Here is a 25,910-nt window from a genome sequence, read left to right on the forward strand (position 1 = left end):
AGGAAAGTGGACAGACAATGTTAAAGTTTATTAGTCACAAGTAAGGCTTACATTAACACTGCAATGGAGTTACTGTGAAATTCCCCTAGTCGCCACAGTCCGGCGCTTGTTCTGGTCAATGCATCTAATAACACGTCTTTCAGAATGTGGGAGGAAACCGGAGCACCCAGAGGAAACCCACGCGGACGTGGGGAGAACATGCAAACTCCACAGAGACAGTGACCCAAGCCAGGAATCGAACCCGGCAGCATTGCGAACCACTATGCCACCGTGTCACCCACGGTAGGCATTTAAGGACCAAGTAGGTGAACTCAAAGTTGTTTACTCCTATTTGGCACAAGAGTGGAAAAGGAACTGTAGCCAAACCATTGCTTACAAGGGAAATTAGAGAGAGCATTAGATTCCAAGAAGAAGCATAAAAATTGGCAAGAAAAAACAAAGGACCTGAGGATTGGGAGCAGTTTAAAATACAGCAAAGGAGGACCAAGGAATTGATTCAGAAGGAGAAATGAGAATATGAAAGTAAGCTAGTGGGGAACATAAAAACTGAGTGTAAAAGGTTCTATAAGTATGTAAAGAGAAAAAGGTTGACAAAACGAATGTAGGCGCTTTACAGTCAGAAACAGGAGAATTCATAACGGGGAATAAAGAAGTGGCTGAGGAACTAAATTCGTACTTTGCTTCTGAATTCACAAAAGAATATCCCATGATTCAAAAAGGGAGGATGCGAGAAAATGGGGAACGATAGATTACTGAGCCTAATGTCGGTAGTAGGGAAGTTGCTAGGGTCAGCATAACCAAAGTCTTATACAGCTGCAACATGTTTTCCCAATTCTTATACTCAGCATCTCGACCGATTTAAGGCCAGCATGCGATTCGCCCTCTTGACCACTTTGTCCACCTGAGTTGCCACGTTCAGGGTACTGTGGATCTGCACACTTACATCCCTCTGTGCGCCAACATTTCTAAGGACTCTAGCATTTACTGTATACTTTCCTTCTGCAGTAGACCTTCCAAATTACATCACCTCACGTTTGTCTGTGTTAAATTCCATCTAGTAAGAAGTCTCACAACACCAGGTTAAAGTCCAACAGGTTTATTTGGTAGCAAAAGCCATAAGCTTTCGGAGCACTCCTCCTCGAAGGATTTCAGGAAGGAAGTAGATTTGGCTCTTGGGGCTAAAGGTATCAAGGGATATGGATGAGGAGGGGTGGGGGAGAAGAGGCAGGATCAGGATATTGATTTTGATGATCAGCCATGATAATAATGAATGGTGGAGCAGGCTCAAAGGGCCGAATGGCCTGTTCCTGATTCTATTTTCTATGCATGTTTCTATGTAACAGAGCTGGGGTTATTTTTCAATTCAGCAGAAATAGACTCAAATGAATGTGGTTCAGTCTGAATATGAAAAACAGCAAAATCCAATCACAATAATTACTTATGAATTCGCTGATGTGTCAGCAGAGTGGATGACTGACTGAATCCCTTCCCACACATACAGCAGATGAATGGCTTCTCCCCAGTGTGAACTCGCTGGTGTCTCAGCAGATTGGCTGAGTGAGTAAAACCCTTCCCACACTGGGAACAGATGAATGGCCTCTCCCCAGTGTGAACTCGCTGGTGTTTTGCTCGGTTGGATGACTCCTTGAATTTCTTCCCACACACAGAGCAGGTGAATGGTCTGGCCTCAGTGTGAATTCGCCGGTGTTTTGCGAGGTTGGCTGACTGACTGAATTTCTTCCCACACTGGGAGCAAGTGAACGGCCTCTCCCCAGTGTGAACTCGCTTGTGTGATGCTAGGTTGAATGACTGATTGAATCCCTTCCCGCACACACAGCAGCTGAATGGTCTCTCCTCAGTGTGAATCCTTTGGTGTATACGCAAGCTGGATGACTGAATGAATCCCCTCCCGCATCGGGAGCAGGTGAATGGCCTCTCCCCAGTGTGACTGCGTCGATGAGTTTCCAGCTGCGATGGGTATTTGAATCCCTTCCCACAGTCCTCACATTTCCATGCCATCTCCTTGTTGTGACTGCAATTATGTTCCGAAAGGCTGGATGATTGGTTGAAGTCTTGTCCACACACAGAACACGTGTACAGTTTCCACTGCGAATGGTGCTGTTTTCTTCTATATTCAAAACACAATGATATTCAGGTTACAATAACTTGGCCGACTCCATCAGGTTCCGATATCACGTTTGGTTTTTGTTTCCCCACTGCAAATCCTCCTCTTCTAACACCCTGTCAAACTGATTTAAAACAGAAAAAAGGGAGTGAGAGAGAACCCACAAAAACACAAAGGCAAGTTGTGAAATTGAGCTGAATGAATCATGAAAGCTGCTGAATTGTCATAAAAACCCAACTGATTCACTAATGTCCTTCAGGAAAGGGTATGTGCCACCTGGTCTGGATCTACACAAGAATCTGGGCACTGTGTGAGGTGACAGAGAGAAGTAGGAGAGGCAGTGGTGAAGAAGAAGGATTTCAAACATCTACAACTCGATGGGAACTTTTACAGAATCTCCCAAACTCTCAATCTCCATCACCTATAAGGACCAAGGTAGCAGGTAGATGTGAACACCATCACCTCCAAGTTCGCTTCTAACTCACACACCATTCTGACTTGTCTGACATCCAGTACTAAAAGAACAGAAATTTCTTCCATATAAATACTGGGAAGACTGAACCCATTGAATTCAGTTCCCACTACAAATTCCACTCACTCACCAGCAAATCTACCCCTCTTCCTAGCAACTGTCTTGGGATGAAAAATTTCACCCCAAGATGAGCTTCCAGCCACATATCATCATCAAGACTGCCTATTTGTGACATGAAACTCAGGAGAATGAGGATATAGAGGGAGAATGGAACTGACTGAATTGCTCTACAGAGAGTTGCCATGGATTTGAGTTGCCAAATGGATTCTTTCCATGCTGTAATGTTTGCATCACTGAAAATATATATGACTGTAACACTACATACTCTGCCTCTCCTTTCCTTTTCTATGTACAGTATGCTTTGCCTGTATAGTACGCAAAAAACAATACTTTTCAGCTTCTCTGCCATTAGGCCATTCACACCCTTTATTCTCTCTATGGACTGCCATTAGCAGCCTTTTCCCCTGGTTTCTGTGGCTATGACTCATCTTTCAGTCCCTCACCCTGCAGCATAAATATCTCCCACTTGCTATGCCTTTTAGCTTTGACAAAGGGTCATCTGGACTCGAACCGTCAGCTCTTTTCTCTCCTTACAGATGCTGCCAGACCTGCTGAGATTTTCCAGCATTTTCTCTTTTGGTTTCAGATTCCAGCATCTGCAGTAATTTGCTTTTATCCGCACATTTTTGGACAAGGGACAATAATAAATCGAATCAAATAGGTAACATTGACAAAGTGCTATATATTCCAAGACAAGAAATAGGGAATCATAAATAACATAGTATATAACATATAACTACGTTAAACATATCTCTGTCCCATACTAATTTACTGTTCATTTAAATATTAGCCCTCTCCTGGGAAACTCCCCCTTTAATTGTGAACATTGGGTAAGAGCTATCCTATTATCCAGATAAATAAATCTGTCAAACTTAGGGAGTTAAAGGTTGTCAATGTCTTTGAGAGAGAAAGAAAAAGATACCTGGGCCTAGTCCTGCTCCTAATTCTGGTGTCCGTCTGTAACCTTTCCAGAGTCTGCAGCCTCCCTGGATTCACTTCCTTTCCCTTCAGTTGCTGCAAGTCCCCAATTTCCCCCAGAATGAGAAAAGAAATGGAAAGGGGGAAACATTGATTTCCTCCCAGATGTTGGCCCAGAGGAGGAAGTTTCACTCTGAAGCTTGTTGGCCAACTTCCGCGTTGTGACGTCACAATGGAGCCCTGCCTGAAGCAGCCAATAGGAATCAATCTGCTCCACGGTGACGTCCTGATGTTCCAGTGCGCAGGCTCGGAAGCTGTCGCCTCTCCACCCCTTCCCCCCGGATAGAGATCCATTGATGCCCCTCCTCCGAGGTCTGGCCAATCGGGAGCCCTGGCAGACCGGAAGGACTCTTGTACTCCAGCCAATCAGTGGGTGGGCTTTGTGACATAGGAGGTTGAGCTTCACACAGACTGAACCTTCTTCCTGTGTCCCACATCTGTGAGTAAAACAGTTTGTTTGTGTTGCAGATAAAGAACAGGCAGGGTGTGAGAGGTGTTCAGGAGGGAAGGGAAGAGTTCAATGAACAGTGAAGCTGTGAGTGGGAGATGGGGAGGGAGTCTGAGCAGCTGGAAAAAGGAGAACAAAAAGGCTGATTGGGAGAATCTACCAGTGAGAGATCCAGAGGCTGTGACTCCTGGGGCTGCCTGTGGAAATGGGCTGTAGGGAAAGAGTCCAGTCGAACCTCCTGTAAAGTGAAAGGAGCTGAACCTATACCTGGGAAATTTAGGGAGTTGTGGGACTATGTAACTAGAATTAGAGCCAAATATGTGGAGGAGGGAAATGTTTGATTTGATTTTATTTGATTTATTATTGTCACATGTATTAACATAGTGAAAAGTATTGTTTTTTGCACGTTATCCAGACAAAGCATACCGTTCATAGAGAAGGAAACAAGAGAGTGCAGAATGTAGTGTTACAGTTATAGCTAGGGTAGAGAAAGATCAACTTCATGCAAGGTAGGTCCATTCAAAAGTCTGACAGCAGCAGGGACAAAGCTGTTCTTGTGTCGGTTGGTACGTGACCTCAGACTTTTGTATCTTTTTCCCTATGGAAGAAGGTGGAGGAGAGAATGTCCGGGGTGCGTGGGGTTCTTAATTATGCTGGCTGCTTTGCCAAGGCAGCGAGAAGTGTAATCAGAGTCATAGAAATCATAGAAACCCGACAGCACAGAAAGAGGCCATTCGGCCCATCGAGTCTGCACCGACCACAATCCCACCCAGGCCCTGCCCCCATATCCCTACATATTTTACCCACTAATCCCTCTAATCTACGCATCCCAGGACACTAAGGGGCAATTTTAGCATGGCCAATCAATCTAACCCGCACATCTTTAGACTGTGGGAGGAAACCGGAGCACCCGGAGGAAACCCACGCAGACACGAGGAGAATGTGCAAACTCCACACAGACAGTGACCCAAGCTGGGAATCGAACCCAGGTCCCTGGAGCTGTGAAGCAGCAGTGCTAACCACTGTGCTACCGTGAGTCAATGGATGGGAGGCTGGTTTGTGATGCTTGTAAATATTTGTAAATCTTTGTGATTTTGTGGAACCTGTTGTTATTGTCTGAACTATTTAAAGTCAAATTTATCCTGTCTGTTCAAGTACCATTGTCTGTGAATGCATGCTTCATTTATGTTGATTTTAGTTTGGTTATTGCAGTAAAAGTATGAAATTAATGAAACCTTATTCTTTGGTTTATTCCATTGGGATTGTCTGGGAATTGTTTATTTGAAGATTATCAGTCTCTATGGAGATCATAACAGAGGTGTTTCTAGTTTTGTTATTGTACATGTTAGATGTATTATTTTTGGTGCTGCAGTAAAGTATTTATTTTTTATTTCTATTCTTGGAATATAGTAATGTAGTTGTGTTATATATTTCCAGTCAGTGAGACATTGCAGCACAAAAAGAGTCCATTTGGCAACTCGAGTCCATGTCAACTCTCCATAGAACAATCCAGTGGGTCCCATTTCCCCTCTGTATCACTGTCCTACAGGTTTATTTCTTTTGAATGACCAACATCATTTGAAATCATGGGTTCTCTCTGCTTCCACCATCCGCATGTGGGGTGAATTCCAGTTTATGACTACTTGAAGTCCAAAATAACCTTCTACACATATTCCCTACCTCTCTCTAATAAAGTAATGTAGCACTTTTACACAAATGATAGTCCAGTTCTATATGAATATAAGGGATATATCGGTGAACAGCTTGCCTGAAGATTCTCAGGTCTGTGTGTCCTGGAGCATGAACCAGCAGCTTCAGCAGAATCGGGAGGGTGAAGATTCGGTGCAGAATGTGTGGGACAGAAATTTACAACTTTTCAGGAATAAAAGAATAGAAAATAGTTTCATTGAATCGAGAATTGTCCATTCTGAATTTCTTTTCTATGTGCATGGTGTTCACTTTTGTAAACTTCTTTCACAGGATATTAGAAGGGGAGGATTTACAGAACAGAAATATCAAAACAAAACATTACGTTCAGATCTGACAGTCACTCGATTAATCACAACGTGAATATCATTGGCCTTTGACTCGAGAAGGAGAATTGTTTGGGTTTGTTTCTGTCTGTGGAAAAAGATTGAACATTAGTGTGACTGGAAAAGCACTGAGAAGTACAAACCTGAGTGTGTGTTCAGGTTACACAGCCTGAAAAGCATTGCCCCATTTACATTGAGAGGGACTGTACATCTGTTCTCAGTGAGGACGAGGCTTCATCTGATTGTCAAACCTGGAGGGACAGGCGGCCTCCCGCATCAGGGAGAAACAGTGGAAATGTGGGGACTGTGGAAAAAGATTCAAAGCACCGTGTGAGCTGGAGATTCATCGACGCAGTCACACTGGGGAGAAGCCATTCACCTGCCCTGATTGTGGGAAGGGATTCTCTCAGTTATCCAACCTGCTGACACATCAGAAAATTCACACTGGGGAGAGGCCATTCACCTGCTCTGAATGTGGGAAGGGTTTCACTGATTCATCCCGTCTTCTGACACACGGACGCATTCACACGGGGGAGAGGCCTTTCACCTGCATTGAGTGTGGGAAGAGGTTCGGGGATTCATCCAGCCTCCGGAGACGCAAGCGAGTTCACACTGGGGAGAGGTCATTTGCTTGCTCAGTGTGTGGGAAGGGATTCACTCTTTCATCCAACCTGCGGAGACACCAGCGAATACACGCCAGGGAGAAGCTGTTCAGCTGCTCGGAGTGTGGGAAGGGATTCAGTGATTCCTCTGCTCTGCAGAAGCACCAGAGAGTTCACACCGGGCAGAGGCCATACACCTGCTCTGACTGTGGGAGGGGATTCACTCGGTCATCTCACCTGCTGATACATCAGCGAGTTCACACCGGGGAGAGGCCGTTCACCTGCACCGTGTGTGGGAAAGGATTCAGTGCATCATCTACCCTGCAGAACCACCAGGCAGTTCACACTGGGGAGAGGTCATTCACCTGCTCCGTGTGTGGGAAGGGATTCACTCAGTTATCAACCTTGCTGCGACACCAGGCAGTTCACACTGGAGAGAGGCCATTCCCCTGCTCTGTGTGTGGGAAGGGATTTACTAGGTCCACTAGTCTGCTGACACACCAGCGAATTCACTCTGGAGAGAGACCGTTCAGTTGCACTGAGTGTGGGAAGGGATTCACTGATTCCTCCAGCCTCTGGAAACACCGGCGAGTTCACACCGGGGAGAGGCCATTCATCTGCTGTGTGTGTAGGAAGGGATTCTTTGAGTCGTCCAGTCTGCGCGCACACCGTCGAGTTCACACCGGGGAGAAGCCTTTCACCTGCTCTGAATGTGGGAAGGGATTTGCTGATCCTTCCAGCCTGCGGAAACACAAGCAAGTTCACACGGAGGAGAGAGGCTGTTCACCTGCTCTGAGTGTAGGAAAGGATTCACTGAGTCATCCAACCTGCTGAGACATTATGGCAGTCACACCGATTAGAGACCTTTTAAATACTCTGCCTGTGGGTGTTAATTGTATAATTTGGGGTTAAATATATACAAGCAGTGGACATTGATTAGATGTTTACATGAGCACATATAGACACTTACTGACAGAGCATGGAATGGTATTAGGAGTTATATACCTGTAATGTTTCACTCTGTGAATAAATCTATACCAAGTAAAGATTGGAACCAGTTTCCTCCTTCACCATAAGGCGGTCAGGATTATAACGTGGTAACAGAGAATGCTTAAAAATACCTGACGTTTCCAATCTGAATGTTTGAGAAGGAATAATGACATCTTTGATAAAAATCAGAAGGGAAAGATGCAAATTATATTAAAACTACACAGACAATTTGTTCACACTACTTGCCAAAGATTAAAAATCCTGCTTCAAGATGCAGGAGCAGTTGATGAAGAATACACGAGACTCATACAAGAGACAAAGCGTACAATATAAAAATTATTGGAGGATGCCATCACATCCCAATAGTAAACCTTCCTTTGGCCCTTGGGGCTGGAGCTGTGGCACCAGCTCAGTTTCTGAATGATGAGTTTGGAGACGTGTGTGAAAACATGAACATTCTGGTCAGGAACACGGCAGCTGAAAGTCCTTTCAGTGATGGACTCTGTGAAAGGAATCACTCGGTGATCGATGAAATGCTGCAGAAAATCTCAGCTGATCAGCCAAACTGCAAGTTGATAACTGCACTGGCCTGGACGATTCATGTAAAGAATTCACTTCAGATGGTTGGAGAATATAATCCCTGTTAATTGGTCTGTGCGAAAAATTCCAAATGACCCTCTGTGCTGGGGATAGTCCTCCTGATTCAGAAAGGATGACAATTAGTACAATTTTTATTCATTTATTGTTTCACTAGTGCTCGAGCTAAGAAATTGTAGATCTTTGATGAGGGGTGTCTTATAATGTACAAAATAAAGACCATCATGTTTTTATTTTTCAAATAGTTTTGAAATATTGTGTGTTGTTATAATTCGGGTCGAGAACATTAACGTTCAATGAGAAATCCAAACACCCATCACAAGATTCCAGGTTTTTAAACAAAATCAAACTTCACTGAATATAAACAGAATATTTAAAACCAGCTCGATGAATTATATTTTGTAAAGATTTATTCTGTAAACTCAGTTCTGACTCAAAACATGAACTCTGTTTTCACTCTCTACAGATGCTGCCAGACCTGCTGAGGTTTTGCAGCATTTTTCCTTTTTTGTACTTTTTAAACCCTTACTCCTTGACAAGAATGCCCTTGTACTTAATATCTTGAATGTGCATTCACTTCTGTTCCTGGGACAAATCCCAAAGGTATGTCAAAGCTCCCAGAATTCACTTTAATTCTCCTCAGTATTCCAGCTATTCTCCAGGCTCCAAGATTTCATGAGGATCCTTCTATTAGCTTTCGGCTAAACAACTCTCCAACTTTTCTTTGTGATTTCAAAATTGACTCAAAACATGGACTCCTCGATCCAAGCATGGGCTTCACTGCCTTCTTGCTGGGGGATTTAAACATTGGGAACACCCATGATTCCTAATGACCTCCTCGGCTCCCGGTCCCACAGCTGGTTCACAGCTCCTGGTCCCACAGCTGGTTCGCAGCTCCCGGTCCCACAGCTGGTTCACAGCTCCCGGTCCCACAGCTGGTTCACAGCTCCCGCTCCCACAGCTGGTTCACAGCTCCCGCTCCCACAGCTGGTTCACAGCTCCCGCTCCCACAGCTGGTTCACAGCTCCCGCTCCCACAGCTGGTTCACAGCTCCCGCTCCCACAGCTGGTTCACAGCTCCCGCTCCCACAGCTGGTTCACAGCTCCCGCTCCCACAGCTGGTTCACAGCTCCCGCTCCCACAGCTGGTTCACAGCTCCCGGTCCCACAGCTGGTTCACAGCTCCCGCTCCCACAGCTGGCTCACAGCTCCCGCTCGCACAGCTGGTTCACAGCTCCTGGTCCCACAGCTGGTTAACAGCTCCCGCTCCCACAGCTGGTTCACAGCTCCTGGTCCCACAGCTGGTTCACAGCTCCCGGTCCCACAGCTCCCAAGCTAACTGCAGACTGCCTGCTTTCTGTGAAAAACACCCAGAATTCCAACCAAGACCACCCTGAATCACTTATCCCCATGGTAACAGACCAGTAGGGATGTCCAAAAGATGTTTAAATTAATTAACTTTGAGTTTCAGAACCAAACCTTTTTTCTTGAGGTCTGCGTGAAGAATTCCCCTCTCTAACAAAGACAGGAAAAAAATTGTCAGACCCAATGTCTCCAGCTAAAAGAGCCCAGCTGCCGTGTTACACTTGTTCTTACCCTTCTAGCTTTGACTTCTCAAACCAACATGGGCCACACCTTGTGACTGCAAATTCCCTCAGGGTGTTTTTATCAGATTCTCAATCCAGGTTTTCCAGTTGTTTCATTTTTTTAAAAAATCTGAAATTAATATTTCTAAAACACATGAATTATTAAACTAGATCTTCACAACATATTCCCTGGGAGACATGAAAATGTATCACTATAATATCCCATTTAGAATATTACAATGTAAAACATACTGTATATCTTAACAACAGCCATGATCTTATTGAATGGTGGAGCAGGCTCGAAGGGCCAAATGGCCTCCTCCTGTTCCTAAATCCACTGTTTTCCTGTGTTGATCTATCTTATAACCTGCAACAGACACAATAATCCCTCCATTGTCCACTTCACATTCACAAGTCCAGCTTGGTGACAGCACACTGCTGGGTTCCATGTCCAGGAATCTCAGTCCACTGAAGATGGAAATTACTGCTTGCAGTCTTTTCTGACGGTTTTCTTCTTACAATAATTATAGTAATTTTTACTAATTATAGTTTCTTCTGCAAGAGGACAGTCCTCATTGCTGTTCAGTTGTGGATTTCCAATTCTGAAAACAGTCTGTTCAGAGTTCACCTTTTGAACTTTACATTCTTCCATGTTTGTAGTTTCTCCATTGTTTAAATCCAGAGAGAATATTCCAGTTAATTCCACATTGAAATGTCTTCTTCTTGCTCTGTTGTAGCTGCAGCTTCATTTTTAATTTCATTTCCCAGAATCAAACATTCTGGATTCTCTTTTGGAGAGAGCAAGTTCAAAATGGCTTCTTTCTGTGCCAACAACTCGTTCCTTCATTGGACAAAATCTTATTTCGCCATTTTAAGAATGTTGTTAAAATGCTTTTTATGTTAAGCAAAAAGGTCTGATATTCTTGTTTGGAGCATTTTGGATCTTGGGTTTCAGAAATCGGGGAATTGAGAACAAAAGCAGGGAAGTTATTCTGATAGTTTCTAAAGCTCTGGTGAGGCCACAACAGAATACTGAGCCCAGTTCTGGTCACCACACTTTAGGAAGGATGTGAGGGTCCTTGAGAGAGTCGAGAGGAGATTTACCAGAATGGTTCCAGAGATGAGGAAGATGATGCGAATGTGGAACTTGCTACCAGTGAGTGGTTGAGGTGAACAGCATGAATACATTGAAGGGGAAGCTAGATACATACATGAGGGAGAAAGGGATAGAAGGATATGCTGATGGGGGGAGGTGAAGAGGGGTGGGTGGAGGCTCATGTGGAGCATAAATACTGACACAGACCAATTGAGCCGACTGGCCTGGCCCTGTGCTGTAGACTCAATGGAACAGAGACAAATGTGTTTATTTTAGATCAACCTCGTGTTTGTGGATCATCTCAGTAAAATGAGCACTCTCAAATTCAAAGAGCATCGACCCACTTGCAGCAAAGCCGTGAGGTTGGTCAGTCCAGCAGAAAGAAACCCTCCAACCCTCCCACTTCACCAACTGTCAGAATGAACATGGTTCAGTCCTGGATGTGATTAACAGCAGCAAGAACAGCAGAATCCAACCCCTGTCATCACTTGTGAATTCGCTGGTGTCTTAGCAGGTGAGACGACCGTTTAAATCTATTCCCACACTCAGAGCAGCTGAACGGCCTCTCCCCAGTGTGAACTCGCTGGTGTGTGAGCAGATTGGAGATCTGAGTGAATCCCTTCCCACAGTCAGAGCAAGTGAATGGCCTCTCCCCAGTGTGAACTCGCTGGTGTGCCAACAGGGTGGATGAATGACTGAAACCCTTCCCGCACACAGAGCAGGTGAAGGGTGTCTCCCCAGTGTGAACTCGCTGGTGTATTAGCAGTTGGGATGATGTTCTAAATCTCTTCACGCAGTAAGAGCAGCTGAACGGTCTGTCCTCAGTGTGAATGCGCTGGTGGCCCATCAGGGTCTGAGAGCTTTTGAAGCTGCGCCCACAGTCTGAGCATTTAAACAGTCTCTCATTCGTGTGAGTGACACGGTGTGTCTGCAGGGTGGATGAATGGCTGAATCCCTTCCCACACACACAGCAGGTGAACGGCCTCTCTCCAGAGTGAACTCGCCGGTGCCACCACAGGGTGGAACGATCACTGAATCCTTTACCACAGTCTGAGCAGGCGAAAGGCCTCTCCCGGGTGTGAACTCGCTGGTGTGTCAGCAGGCTGGATAACTGAGTGAATCCTTTCTCACACACAGAGCAGGTGAACGGCCTCTCCCCAGCGTGAACTCGCTGGTGTCTCAGCAGGGTGGTTGATATACTGAATCCCTTCCCACACACGGAGCAGGTGAACGGCCTCTCCCCAGTATGAACTCGTCGATGTGTGTCCAGTGCAGATGGGCACTGGAATCCCTTCCCACAGTCCCCACACTTCCATGGTCTCTCCAGGGTGCCAGTGTCCTTTTGATAATGAGTTGATTCCACATCCAAGTACCGAACACATGTACAGTTTCTCCTCGCTGTGAATGGGGTGATGTTTTTCAGGCTGTGTTACTGGTTAAAGCTCTTTCCACAGTCAGTTCACTGGAACACTCTCACTCAGGTGTGTGGGGTCTCCATTCTTGTCCAGTCACACTGATGTTTGAAATCTTTTCCCACAGACAGAACAAACAAACATTTCTTCTCATACATTCAAACGGCAATTATATTCAGGTCCTGATGAATCCAGTGACTTTGTAACATCTTGTTGTGACGTTTGGTGTGAGATTTCAGTCTGTAAATTCTCTCCTTCTAATATCCTGTTTATAGAAGTTATCAGTGTAAGTATAGGACTGAAATTCAAAACAGACAATTCTAGTTTCCATGGAATATTCTTTGCTTTCTTGTTCCCTAAAGTTGTAAATCTCCATCCCACACACTCTCCCCCCATTGTCATACTGCTGTACCTAATACACACCCTCCCAATTCTCCTGAAGGTGCTGATTCAGGCTGATTGACAGACCTATGCTCCTGTCCAGTACAAAGAGACCTGAACATCTTCATGCAGGCTGCTAAACATTACTAAACATATTATTTGATCAGCAATAGAAAGGCGATGTGAGGAACAATTTTATTCACGAGTGGTCACAACCTGACCTCACTGCTTCTGTGCATGGTGGAATCAGAAATAATCAATGATTTGAAAAATAAATCAGATAGGTGTGAAGGAATTAAAAAGGGAACAGAGTTATGGAGGGGAAATGGGACTGAGTGGATTGATGTACAGAGAGTCAGCACGGACTTCTTCCAACTATCACTGGAATATATACAAAATTTCAGGCAATGTAGTGGAAGACATGCCCTGTCTACATCAACGGTGACAAAGTGGAAATGGTTGAGAGCTCAAGTTTCTAGGTGTTCAGATCACAACAACCAGTCCTGGTCCCTCCATGCTGCTGCTTTAGTTAAGAAAGCCCACCAACGCCTCGACTTTCTCAGGAGGCTAAGGAAATTCGACATGTCGACACGTCAGCTACGACTCTCACCAATTTTTACAGGGACACCACAGAAAGCATCCCATCCAGTTGTATCACAGCTTGGTATTGCTGCTGCTCTGACCAAGAGCGTAAGAAACTAGAAGGGGTGTGAATGTGGCCCAGTCCATCACGCAAATCAGCCTCTTATCCATTGACACTGTCTACATTTCCTTTTGCCTCAGAAAAACAGCCAGCATAATCAAGGACCCCACTTATCCTGGACATTCTCTTTTCTATCTTCTTCCGTCGGGAAAAAGAGAAAAAAGTCTGAGGTCACAAACCAACCGACTCAAGAACAGCTTCTTCCCTGCTGCTGCCATCGGACTTTTACAAACAAAGATCAAAGAAAATTACAGCACAGAAACAGGCCCTTCGACCTTTCAAGCCTGCACCGACCATGCTGCCCGACTGAACTAAAACCCCCTACCCTTCCGGGGACCATATCCCTCTATTCCCATCCTATTCATGTATTTGTCAAGATGCCCCTTAAAAGTCACTGTCATATCTGCTTCCACTATCTCCCCCGGCAGCAAGTTCCAGGCACCCACCACCCTCTGTGTAAAAAACTTGCCTCTCCTTTAAACCTTGCTCCTCACACCTTAAACCTGTGCCCCCCAGTAATTGACTCTTCCATCCTGGGAAAAAGCTTCTGACTATCCACTCTGTCCATGCCCCTCAATAATCTTGTAAACTTCTGTCAGGTCTCCCGTCAACCTCCGTCGTTCCAGTGAGAACAAACCAAGTTTCTCCAACCTCTCCTCATAACTAATGCCCTCCATACCAGGCAACATCCTGGTAAATCTTTTCTGTACCCTCTCCAAAGCCTCCTCCTTTTGAATGGACCGACCTCATATTAAGCTGATCTTTCTCTTCACCCTTTCTGTCATTGCAACACTATATTCTGCACTCTCTCCTTTCCTACTCCCCTATGTACTCTATGAACAGTATGATTTATCTGTATACCGCGCAAGAAACAATGCTTTTCACTGTATCCCAATACATGTGACAATAAATCAAATCAAACCCATTGCTGCATTTCCTTCCTGAAGCCACATTTGTCCACTGGGGCCTGACCCCGGGAGAAAGCGCTGCAGCTGCCGTTGTGTTGGGTGTTGAGGCGGTGCCGCTAGTTCCTTATTGGGGGTGTTGAAGCCTCCACTGGGTGTGTGGAGCCTCCCCTCCCACCCACTGCCCCTAACGCTGCCTCCGCTTATCCGCCTCCTCCCCGCCTGAAGATCAGACAAACAAGCGCCTGTCCCTGGACATGAGCCGCACTGCGCATGCCCAACGTCACAATGCCCGAGGGCTGATTGACGGCAGCTCTGGACCAATAGGAAAAGGGAGCGGGGCTGGAGGACCGAGCGGGAGCAGCTGGTCCTCCAACCAGCATGAACAGGGGAAGGATCTGAAGCATGCGCAGTGTGGGTAATGGCGGCGGACGGACGGTTCTCACTCGGATCCGAGATCAGTTCAAGGTAAAGGGCGGCGCGCAGAGAGCGATGAATGTGGCGGGTGGGTGGAGAGGCTTCGTAAACATGTTGTTCAAACCAAATTTCGGAAAATAACTTCCCGGGCGCCCTGTTGGTACCACATTGGAGGCGCAACTTGTCGTGTTGGGCCTGGGCTGACGGCCGCCAATCTGTCGGTGGCAATGTCTATCAGTGCGCATGTGCGGCCGGCATCTTTGTAAGGGGCGAACTGGAGCAGCGGGCAGGCGCAGACGCCATATTTATAGGGGGCAGTGGGGCGCAGGAGCGGCGACCTTTGTGACCTGAACCCACTGCAGTCCATGTGGTGCAGGTACATCCACCCTGCTGGTAGGGAGGGAATTCCAGCATTTTGTCCCAGCGACTGTGAAGGAACGGCGATATATTTCCAATTCAGGATAGTGATTGGCTTGGAGAGGAGCTTGCAGCTGGTGGTGTTCCCATACCTCTGCTGCCCTTGTGCTTTTAGATGGAAGTGGTTGTGGGTTTGGAAGATGCTGAGGTGAATTTCTGCAGTGCATCTTGTAGCTAGTACACACTGCTGCTCCTGAGCGTCAGTGGTTAGAGCTTGTTCCCCATTGTTCAGAATGGAGACAACTTGTCCATCAAACTGCATCAACCCTCTGAGTCCCAATGTCTTATTGATCAGACAGAGCGATGGCAGAGAAGGAAAGAAAAGGAAGCAAATCCTGCTCTCCGGTTCCTACTCCCTCATGAGACATCCGAGTCTCATAGAATTCCTACAGAGCAGAAGGAGGCCATTTGGCCTATCGAGTCTGCAACGACTCTCCGACAGAGCATCTTACTCCAGCTCTAACCCCGTAACCCCACACATATACCTCACCAATCCCCCTAACCTGCACATCTTTGGACACTAAGTGGCAATTTAGAATGGCGAATCCACCGAACCGCACATCTTTGGGCTGTGTGTTTATAGATCAGCAGTCACATGAAGACCCATGGCAGAAACTCACAACCCTAAGAAGACACGGGTGACACGGTGGCAGAATGGTTAGTATTGCAGTGTTAATGTAAGCCTATTGTGGCACTCATAAATAATTTAACTTAAGTCACCCAAGACTGGAATCAAACCCAGGTCCCTGGTGCTGTGATTCCAGTCTTGGGTGACTTAAGTTAAATTATTTATGAGTGCCACAATAGGCTTACATTAACACTGCAATGAAGTTGCTGTGAAAATCTGTGACATTTACACTCGTGTCTGCGTGGGTTTCCTCCGGGTGCTCCGAATTCCCCCCCACAGTCCAAAAATGTGCAGGTTAGGTGGATTGACCATGATAAGTTTCTCCTTAATGTCCCAAGATGTGGAGATAAGGGGGCTTAGTTAAGATAAATGTTTGAGGCTATGGGGATAGGCTGGGCAAGAGGGCCTGGGTAAAGTACTCTGTCAGTGAGTTGGTGTAGACCCGATGGGTCGAATGGCCTCCTTCTGAACTGTAGGGATTCTGTGATGATAGATGTCATCCTCAAATTGAGGGACTGTTGACGATGACAAGCAAAGACCCTCCTGCGGTTCTTCTGGGACAATCGACTGCACTGGGTCCCTGCTGCGGTCCTGTATCTCCCGCTTGAGGAGGGCGGACAAGGTCTGGTGTGCCTCCGCACTCAGATAGCGACCTTCCGCCTCCAGGCCCTGCAGAGGTAGCTTTACATTGAGCCCCCTCCACAATGGTGTGCCATGGTGACGTATTTCTTCCGCCAGTGGCACGGCCTCAATTATGACGTGCAGCTCCTGCATATCGAACTGGGGCGTGCTTCGACCGCCCTGCAGGAGTTGCCCGTCTTTTACCAGGACCTCCTCACCATCTGGAACACGGTCGCCTCGCGACGCAGCTCCCCCCCGTCAGGAGTAGCGGCTCTCGTGCGAGAGCCGCTGCTCAGGAATCCGCTCCTCCAGCTGTATAACTTCAGATGGCTGGCGGAGAGGAGGGCTGTGGACGCCGGGGTGACCAGAATCGGGGACGTGCTCGATGGCGGAGGGGCGGGCTGGATGAGTCCCCGCGTGCTGGCTGAGCGCGCGGGGACGACTGTCCGGCACGCGGCCAAAGCCAACCTAGACCTTAGGACGGTCGTGCTCGGCCCGAAACTGCACGCAAACTCGAGGCGGCGCAGGCATGCGGTGGGATCCCGCCTGAGCGTTCCCCTGTTCGGGCGGAATTCCACATTGGCCCAAAACCTCAACCCCCCTCCCTGGGTGAGGTGCCCCACAGCCTGAGCCGCCTCGCGGAAATGTCCTCCATGCCCTTTTCTACTGCGCTGAGGCGTTTCCTGTGCGGGCTGCTGCTGCACACCCTCCACTACCGCCTCCTCGCCTGTCGCCCGGATACACCTTGGCGGGCCTTGTTGCCGCCGGGCGGCGGAGGTCCCCGGTGGAGGTCCCTCCACGGAGGGATCTCCCCCAATTACATCGGGGACCTGGGGTGGAGGGTGATGCATGCAGCAGTTCCGCACAACCGTAGGATTCACTAGTTCACGGGCTCCGAAGACTGCCCTTTCTGTGGCCTTGTGGAGTCCGTGGACCATGTCTATGTTGTGTGTCTTAGGCTGCACTCCCTTTATGTTTTCCTAAAGAACCTTTTGTTGATGTTTTGTTTGCACTTCAGTCCCACGCTCCTGATCTACGGACACCCGGTGCGGAGAGGGGCAGGGTCGGGATGGCGACTTCCTCGTGAACCTGCTCCTGGGCCTGGCGAAACACGCCATTTACCGGTCCAGGCAGCGGGCGATCGAGGGGGCCGTCCATCCTGACTGTCTGCCCCTCTACCGCGGCTACGTTCGCGGCCAGGTGTCCCTGGAGAGGGAGCATGCGGTGTCCACGGGCGCGGTTGATGCCTTCTGCGCCCGTTGGGCACCGCAAGGGTTGGGGTGCGTTATCGACCCTAATAATCACATTTTAATTTGATGTCTTTAAGTTTCCTTTGTACTTTGATTTTTGTTCGGGCTGTTCCCCCTCCTTTTGGGGAGCTGCCCCTTTTACTTTGTCCTGATTTAACTTGAGTTTGTTTATTTGTTTTGACATAAAAGAGGCCAACATCTGTGAGTAAAACACTTTCTTTTCTCCCCTTTTCCATTTCTTTTCTCATTCTGCGGGAAATTGGGGACTTGCAGAAACTGAAGGGAAAGGAAGTGAATTTAGGGAGGGTACAGTCTCAGGAAAGATTGGCCCAGGTCTCTGTCTCTCTCTTAAAGACATTGATATAGAAACAGAGATGATAGGAGCAGGAGGAGGCCCTTTGGCCCTTCGAGCCTGCTCCGCCATTCATTACGATCATGGCTGATCATCCAACTCAATAGCCTAAACCTGCTTTTTCCCCATAACCTGTGATCCCATTCGCCCCGAGTGCTTTATCCAGCCGCCTCTTGAACACATTCAATGTTTTAGCACCAACTACTTCCTGTGGTAATAAATTCCACAGGCTCACCACTCTTTGGGTGAAGAAATGTCTCCTCACCTCCGTCCTAAATGGTCTACCCTGAATCCTCAGACTGTAACCCCCGGTTCTGGACTCCATCAGGAACATCCTCCCTGCATCTATCCTGTCTCAACCTGTTAGAATTTTATAAGTCTCTATGAGATCTCCCCTCATTCATCTGAACTCCAACAAAAACAATTCTAACCTAGTCAGTCTCTCCTCCTACATCAGTCCCGCGATTCCCTGAATCAGCCTGGTGAACATCCTTTGCTCCCTCAGCTTGACACATTTATTTGTCTGTCTAAAAGGATGGTCTTTTTCCTAATGTTCACATTAAAGGGCAGCTTTCCCCAGGAGATGGCTGACATTTAAGCGGACAGTAAATTAATATAGGACAGAGATATGTCTAGTGTTATTATATGGTACCCAGATTAGATATATTATTTACGTTTCTGTAATAAAATACATTTATTATTATTTCTTGCATTGTAATATAATGCTGTAGCGATGTTATACATTTCCAGTCATAAAGTCATTACAGCACAGAAGGAATCCATTCGGTAACTCGAGTCCATGCTGACTCTCTGTATAACATTCCAGTCCCATTCCCACTCTATATCCCTGTGGTAAACCACTGTTAAGCTTATTGCGTGTGTGTGTGTGTGTGTGACATGCCTGGGCATGCCCCTGCCGGCCCTGCCTGAGACTCCTCAGGGCCTACAACTGCAAGGCTGTAACAGCCACCCAAAACACTGAGGACTTAATCAGAGATGTCTAAGTCACGGGTATCAGGTCAAACTATATCCGACAATGACTGCTGGAACAGGTTGGGCTGGATCTACAAAAGATTGTCGCGCTTGCCGACTCGTTAGAGGTGGCCTTCCGTAATCTCAAGGCCTACACCCCCGACCACGGGGGCGCATCGTGGACGCCGCAGTCGCCGCCTCCTCTATACTCGGGAGGGCCGCAGACCTACGCCACGCCATGTCCCACCAATGACCCGACCGCTGCGGCAGTCTCTGGAGGCCCGAAGTGCTACTTCTGCGGCCTGGGGAAGTACCCCCGACAACGTTGCCCGGCGAAGGATGCAATCTGCTCCGGGTGTGGAAAGAAGGGCCATTACGCGAAGGTATGCAGGGTGAAATCGACCTCCAAGCCCAGTAGCGCCGCGGGGGCCGCCATCTTGGGTGCCGGTAGCCGCGTGTGAGCCGTGCGGGCCGCCATCTTGGATGTCTTCAGCCGCGTGTGAGCCATGCGGGCCGCCATTCTGGAGGCCCACCTGCCTCAGTCGCCGGACCAGTTAATCAGCATGGGTATGCTCCAAGTCTTTTGCGAATAAAAGCCGATTTGTTCTTGCATACAAACTAGTCTTTGCTTGATTGATGGTGCATCAATCCCCATTCTCCTGAAAGTTTATGTCCTTCAAGTACCCATCCACTTTCATTTTTAAATAGAATCCATAGATACGGTTGGAGATTTACAACTTTTTGGGAATGAAATAGTAAAGAATGTTCCATAGAAACTAGAATTGTCTGCTCTGAATTTCTATCCTATACTAACTGTGATGACTTTTGCGAACTCATTTCACAGGATTTTGAACGAGGAATCACAGGCAAAAATCTCAACTGTCACGTCTAGACAGAGTCATATTCCTTGGGATCTGAATATCTTGTAATATGGAACTGTAGCTACGTTATATATTTCCAGACATCTCTTCCCTCAGAGGGTTGTTCGTCTTTTGGATTTCTCTTCCCCAGGGACCAGTGGAGGCTGAGGATCATTGAATATATTCCAGTTCGGCAGATTTTTGACTGACAAGGGTGTCATGGGTTATAGGGAACAGACAAGAAGATGGTAAAGTTTTGGAATCTCAACCCCTGAGGACAGTGAAGCCTCAGTCATCAACTATTTTCAAGAGTTTGATTGATTGGTTTCTAGATATTGAAGATATCAAGGGATATGGGTTTAGTGTGGGGAGAATGATGCTGAGGTAGATGAACGAATTATCTCATTGAATAGTTTAAAAGGCTCGATGAGCCAAATGGTCGACTGCAGCTCCGATTTGTTATGGTCTCTGTGTCCAGGACAGGAAGCAGTGAGCATGGATCTGTCAATCAGCCTCAATCAGCACCTTCAGGAGAATTGGGAGGGTGAATATTAGATACAGCAGAGTGAGAATGGAGGGAGAGTGTGTGGGATGGAGATTTACAGCCTCTTGGGACTGAAATAGGAAAGAATGTTCCATAGAAACTAGAATTGTCTGTTCTGAATTTCTATCCTGTACTGACACTGATGACTTTTGTAAACTCGTTTTACAGGATATTGAAAGAGGAATCACAGGCCGAAATCTCAAATGTCACGTCTAGATCTGACAGAATCATATTCCTTGGGAGCTGAATATCATCGGACTTTGAATCTAGAAGGAGAAATGATTGTCCGGTCTGTCGATTTGAAAAGATTTCAAACATCAGTGTGACTGGAAAAGCACCAACACACTGCCACACTCGAGTGAGAGTGTTCTAGTGCTCGGACTAAAGAGCTTTAACCAGTTACACAGCCTGAATAAATATCACACCATTCACAGCAGGGACAGACTATACTCGTGTTCTGTGTGTGGACGAGGCTTCAACTGATTGTCCACCCAAGACAGAGGCAAGGACACCTGCATCATGGAGAAACCATGGAAATGTGTGGACTGTGGGAAGAGATACAGAGTCCCATCTCTGCTGGATGCTCATCGGCGCAGCCACACTGGGGAGAGGCCGTTCATCTGCTTTCAGTGTGGGAAGGGATTCACTCTGTCATCCAGCCTGCAGACACACCAGCGAGTTCACACTGGGGAGAGGCCATTCACCTGCTCTCAGTGTGGGAAGGGATTCACTCAGTCATCCAGCCTGCAGTCACACCAGCGAGTTCACACTGGGGAGAGGCCGTTCACCTGCCCTCAGTGTGGGAAGGGATTCACTCAGTCATCCGACCTGTTGGCACACAAGCGAATTCACACTGGGGAGAGACCGTTCACCTGCTCTCAGTGTGGGAAGGGATTCACTCATTTATCCAACCTGCGGACACATAAGCGCATTCACACTGGGGAGAGGCCATTCACCTGCCCTCAGTGTGGGAAGGGATTCACTCAGTTATCCAACCTGCGGGCACACCAGCGAGTTCACACTGGGGAGAGGCCCTTCACCTGCTCTCAATGTGGGGAGGGATTCACTCAGTCATCCAACCTGCAGATACATCAGCGAGTTCACACTAGCTCATCTGCTCTCAGTGTGGGAAGGGATTCTGTGATTCATCCAGCCTGCTGACCGGGAGAGACCGTTCTTCTGCTCTGTGTGTGAGAAGACATTCAGTGTTTAATCCCACCTGCTGAGACACCAGCGACTTCATGAGTGATTCCAGGGGTTGGATTCTGCTGTTATTGTTTCTGCTCTCAATTACATCCAGGACTGCATTTTGTTCATTCTCACAGTTGGTCAATGGGGAGGGTCGGGGGGTTTCTTTCTGCTGGACTGGCCGGTCTCATGACTTTGCCTCCAGTGGGCTGATGCTCTTTGAGTCTTGTTGCGAATACATGGTTTCAAATTTCACAAGGATCACAGAGTGACAGGGTGTGAGGAAGTTAAGAGTCACTATTTCTGTTTGAAACTCCCCCAAAAGCCCATCCAATTTCCTTTGTAATTGTTTATTGTCTCCACTTCCTCCACCCTCGTAGGCAGCGGGTTCCAGGTCATTACCATTCGCTGCATCAAAATATTCTTCCTCACATCCCCCCTGCATCTCTGATCCGAAACCTTAAATCTGTGACCCCCTCATCCTTGTCCCATCAGCGAATGGGAACAGCTTTTTTTTGTCCACCTTATCTAAACCTGTCAGAATCTTGCCCACCTCTATCAAATCTCCCCTCAACCTCCTTTGCTCCAAGAGGAACGACCCCAGCCTGACATTGACAATAAAGAACAAACTAACCGAATATGTTAATACCTGAAATCAAATTGGAATGTTTAATTTCTGTTTTAAAGATATTGTGAATATATTGTCCTGGACAATAAAGGAATTTGAATAACTCACCTTGGGTGTGGTTGAATGGAATATATCAATCTGATATCCACCTACAGTCTTGTGAAAGTTTGGAATGCGTAGCTGGAAATCGCTCCCTAACAGCACTGTGGGTGTACTTACACCTCAGGCATTGTAGCAGTTCAGGAAGGCAGTGTTGGGGTTGACCACGGCCGAGGCAGCTACATACAGCCACATATTATGTTATAACTGAAGGACAGCAGATTGAATGTGAGGCATTATGGGACTGGACTATCTTGACCACATTCCTGTGGCTGCTCAGTTTCTGCAATCACGGACCATTAAAGCTACTTAGCAGGGCCCTGACAGAGGACCTGGTGAAAATATTTACTCAGAATGAGTTAGAAGTAAACTGGGGCGGCACGGTGGTTAGCACTGCTGCCTCACAGATCCAGGGATCCGGGTTCGATTCCCAGCTTGGGTCACTGTCTGTGTGGAGTTTGCACATTCTCCCCGTGTCTGTGTAGGTTTCCTCCGGGTGCTCCGGTTTCCTCCCACAGTCCAAAGATGCGTGGGTTAGGTGGATTGGCCATGCTAAATTGCCCCTTCATGTCAGGGGGACTAGCCAGGGTAAATGCGTGGGGTTATGGGGATAGGGTCGGTGGGATTGTGATTGGTGCAGACTTGATGGGCTAAATGGCCTCCTTCTGCACTGTCGAGATTCTATGAGATTATTGCAGGACCGGCTGGTGTTCAGCAGCTGAGAAACCTGGATTCTGTGAAAAAGGGGTCTGACTAATCAACAAACGGGGGTAGGTCGCTGACTAAGAAGTTAAGAAGCGTTCTCAGGCATGTTTAAATCATTGTATCATAAATTTGTGATAAGAACTGTGAGGGACTTGTGACCTGATAGTCGGTGAAGTGACGGTATACTCCAAGTAGCACTGGACTGAAAAGTAGATCTCTGAGAGTAGATTCTAATGGTTATAATCCTACCCAAGCATGGCCAGTGAAAAATCAGAGCTCAAGTGGGGACTGGACAGGTTTCTTACCTGCCATTTGGAAACTAAGAACAAGAAACATATCGATTAAAATGATTAGAGAATAGAGCCAATCTTTCGAGTCTGGATGACACTTCTTAAGAGCTCTTATAAAGGGTCATCCAGACTTGAAACATTGGCTCTATTCTCTCTCCACAGATACTGTCAGACCTGCTGAGATCTTGCAGCATTTTCTGTTTTTCTTTCAGATTCCAGTATCCGCAGTATTTTACTTTTATGATAAAATGATTAGTTCTGATTGGAATCCCCACGACCCTCCCGCAAAACAGTGGGCGTGGTGGCAAAGGGAGAAAAAGGATAAGGATGATAAAGTCTTGGTTCTGATTCTCTGAGCCCATGTAGAATTAACAAAACGAGTGAATCAGTTTATAAAGAACAGAAGATACCATCCCTAACAAAAACTGATCAAATTAAATAGGTTGAGGAATATAACAAAAAAATTAATAGATGAAGTTCAAAATCGTTTGTTTTGTTTTAAACTTGTGTAAAGTGATGTAATTGTGTGCCAAGTTTTTGCTGCTCACTCCCCACCCCTTTAGGTTCTGTAGAAAAGTTAACCCTTTCAGCAGACAGTTCATTTGTTTTTAAATCGCCTGAAAACTCGTGTCTATTTTAGTTCATAATTGAAGATTTATGGGAATTGGCTAAGATGGGCTTTTGACATTTTTAAAGTATAAAAAAGTGGTCTTGAGAAGGCAATTTGGTAGAGAAAGGTGGAGGGAGATATGTTTACAGAGAAATGTTGAGACCTGTTGGTTTTACAAGTTATCCATGTTTTCGGAGCCGTCACTTCATGTCCTGGTCTGAGAGGGATGGAGAGAAGTCTGTTCAATTGTTAAAGTTAAACTTTCTCTATTAACTGTTAATCAACACTCTGTTTTTTATCTTTCTGACTTGTTACATTTTTAATGATTAATAAACTTTCTGAATTCACCATTTAAAGTGTTCTTTCTTGCCATATGGTTAAGTCACTGGAACCTCGTGTGATTTACGATGAGGGAGGTTTTTGTAAATAAGAGAACCCCCATAAATCTTAGTTCAAATAAATCAAAGTTCTGACAAATGGAATGTTATCCTTTATTACGAGAGAAATTGAACATAGAAGTAAAGATGTTGTACTTCAGTTGATACAGGGCGTTGCTGAGACTGCATCTTGAACACTGGGTACAGCTTTGTCTCCGATTTAAGAAATGATACAAATGCATTGAAAGTCGTTCAGAGGAGATTTAATAGATTGCTTCTCAATTCTGGACCCTCACAGGATAAATTTTGTCAGATTTTCCTTGTCTTCAGCTCTGACAAAGAGTAATCCTGACTCAAAATGTTGTCTCTATTCTCTCTCTACAGATGCTGTCAGACTTGCTGAGATTGTCCAGCATTTTCTGTTTTTGTTTCAGATTCCAACAACAGCAGAATTTTGCCTTTATACCAGTTCTTGTTGGATAAGGACATCAAAAATATCGGGTGGAGAACGAGAATGTGGAACTTCACACAAGTAGATCAGCCATGATCTAAATAAATGGTGGAGCAGACTCAAAGGGCCAAATGGCCGACTTCTGCTCCGATGTCGAATGTTGGTCACAGATTTCTGAGAATTGTGAAACAAGGCTGGAAGATTCGCCTTGCTTGTGTTAGTGGGAAAATGTCCAGGAGAACCATCACTGTGAAGGACAGCTCTGGCATTAAAGGTTGCCAGACTGGAAAAGGAAAACAATGGAAATAAACCCTTGGGGAGTGAAGAATCACTTTGGGCTGGTTTTTGGAGAAAGAGTGTCAACATTCCAAGTTAGGGTAAAATATGACCATTGAGTGGATATTTAATGGTGTTAAGAGTAAAAGGGCAAAGTTTAATTTTACAGTTTAAGGGCTATGTTCCCTATAAAAAAGTGTTTAATCATTGTTGCTTCCAGTTTGTTGGAATAAACATCAGAAAACTTGAAGTTTTGTCGTGTGAATCTTTAATTTGTTTACTGGGTTTAGAATTCATTTTTTAAAAATTGTTGATCGTCAGAGATGTTAACAGTTCATTTACAGCCACACGTTTCGACTTCCCATTTGAGCCTGGGGCACCTTTCTGTCTCTCTGTTGCTCATGTCAATGACAGCCAGGCGACAGAGCTGAGGGCTGAATTTAGCTGAGAATAATGGGGCCTACGCCTCAGTTGGGAAACTGCCCTGGGCGTCGCACTAATAGAGAGACAGGGAGATGCTGGAGGACTGAGTGGGAAATGGGCCTCCAACCAATTGTTATATCAGTCACTGAGAACTAAAGAGGAACCCGTCTCTTTAAATACAGATACAGGGAAGAGGCTGTACTGAAATCTGCCCTTCTAACCTGCACAAAAGCAGGAGGCTGAGATTGACAGGATGCAGGAGTCCATTCGGCCCACCATGCCCCTGCTATCTCTTTGAAAGGACTCTCTGATTCATCCTACCACACTGATCTGTCCCCACAGTCCTGCAAATTCTT

The 25,910-nt window shown here is 46.4% G+C and overlaps 1 protein-coding gene and 1 pseudogene across 1 annotated transcript; one reads left to right on the plus strand and one right to left on the minus strand.

Annotated features, from left to right (window-relative positions):
* Positions 1 to 1,088: 1,088 nt before the first annotated feature.
* On the minus strand, positions 1,089 to 3,847 carry LOC144483777 (uncharacterized). The gene is made up of 2 exons (XM_078202326.1): positions 3,640 to 3,847; positions 1,089 to 2,128 (listed from the first exon to the last, which is right to left on the minus strand). Exon 2 carries the CDS (start codon positions 2,017 to 2,019, stop codon positions 1,435 to 1,437), a length of 585 nt encoding a protein of 194 aa, XP_078058452.1. The 5' UTR covers positions 2,020 to 2,128; positions 3,640 to 3,847; the 3' UTR covers positions 1,089 to 1,434.
* Positions 3,848 to 6,421: 2,574 nt separating this feature from the next.
* On the plus strand, positions 6,422 to 21,756 carry LOC144483735 (uncharacterized; annotated as a pseudogene).
* Positions 21,757 to 25,910: the final 4,154 nt, after the last annotated feature.

The sequence above is a fragment of the Mustelus asterias genome, unplaced genomic scaffold (assembly GCF_964213995.1).
Source record: "Mustelus asterias unplaced genomic scaffold, sMusAst1.hap1.1 HAP1_SCAFFOLD_77, whole genome shotgun sequence".
NCBI lineage: Eukaryota > Metazoa > Chordata > Chondrichthyes > Carcharhiniformes > Triakidae > Mustelus > Mustelus asterias.

Coding starts and splice junctions, on each gene's coding strand:
- LOC144483777 (XM_078202326.1), bottom strand. CDS start 2,019: ATGGCATGGAAATGTGAGGACTGTGGGAAGGGATTCAAATACCCATCG.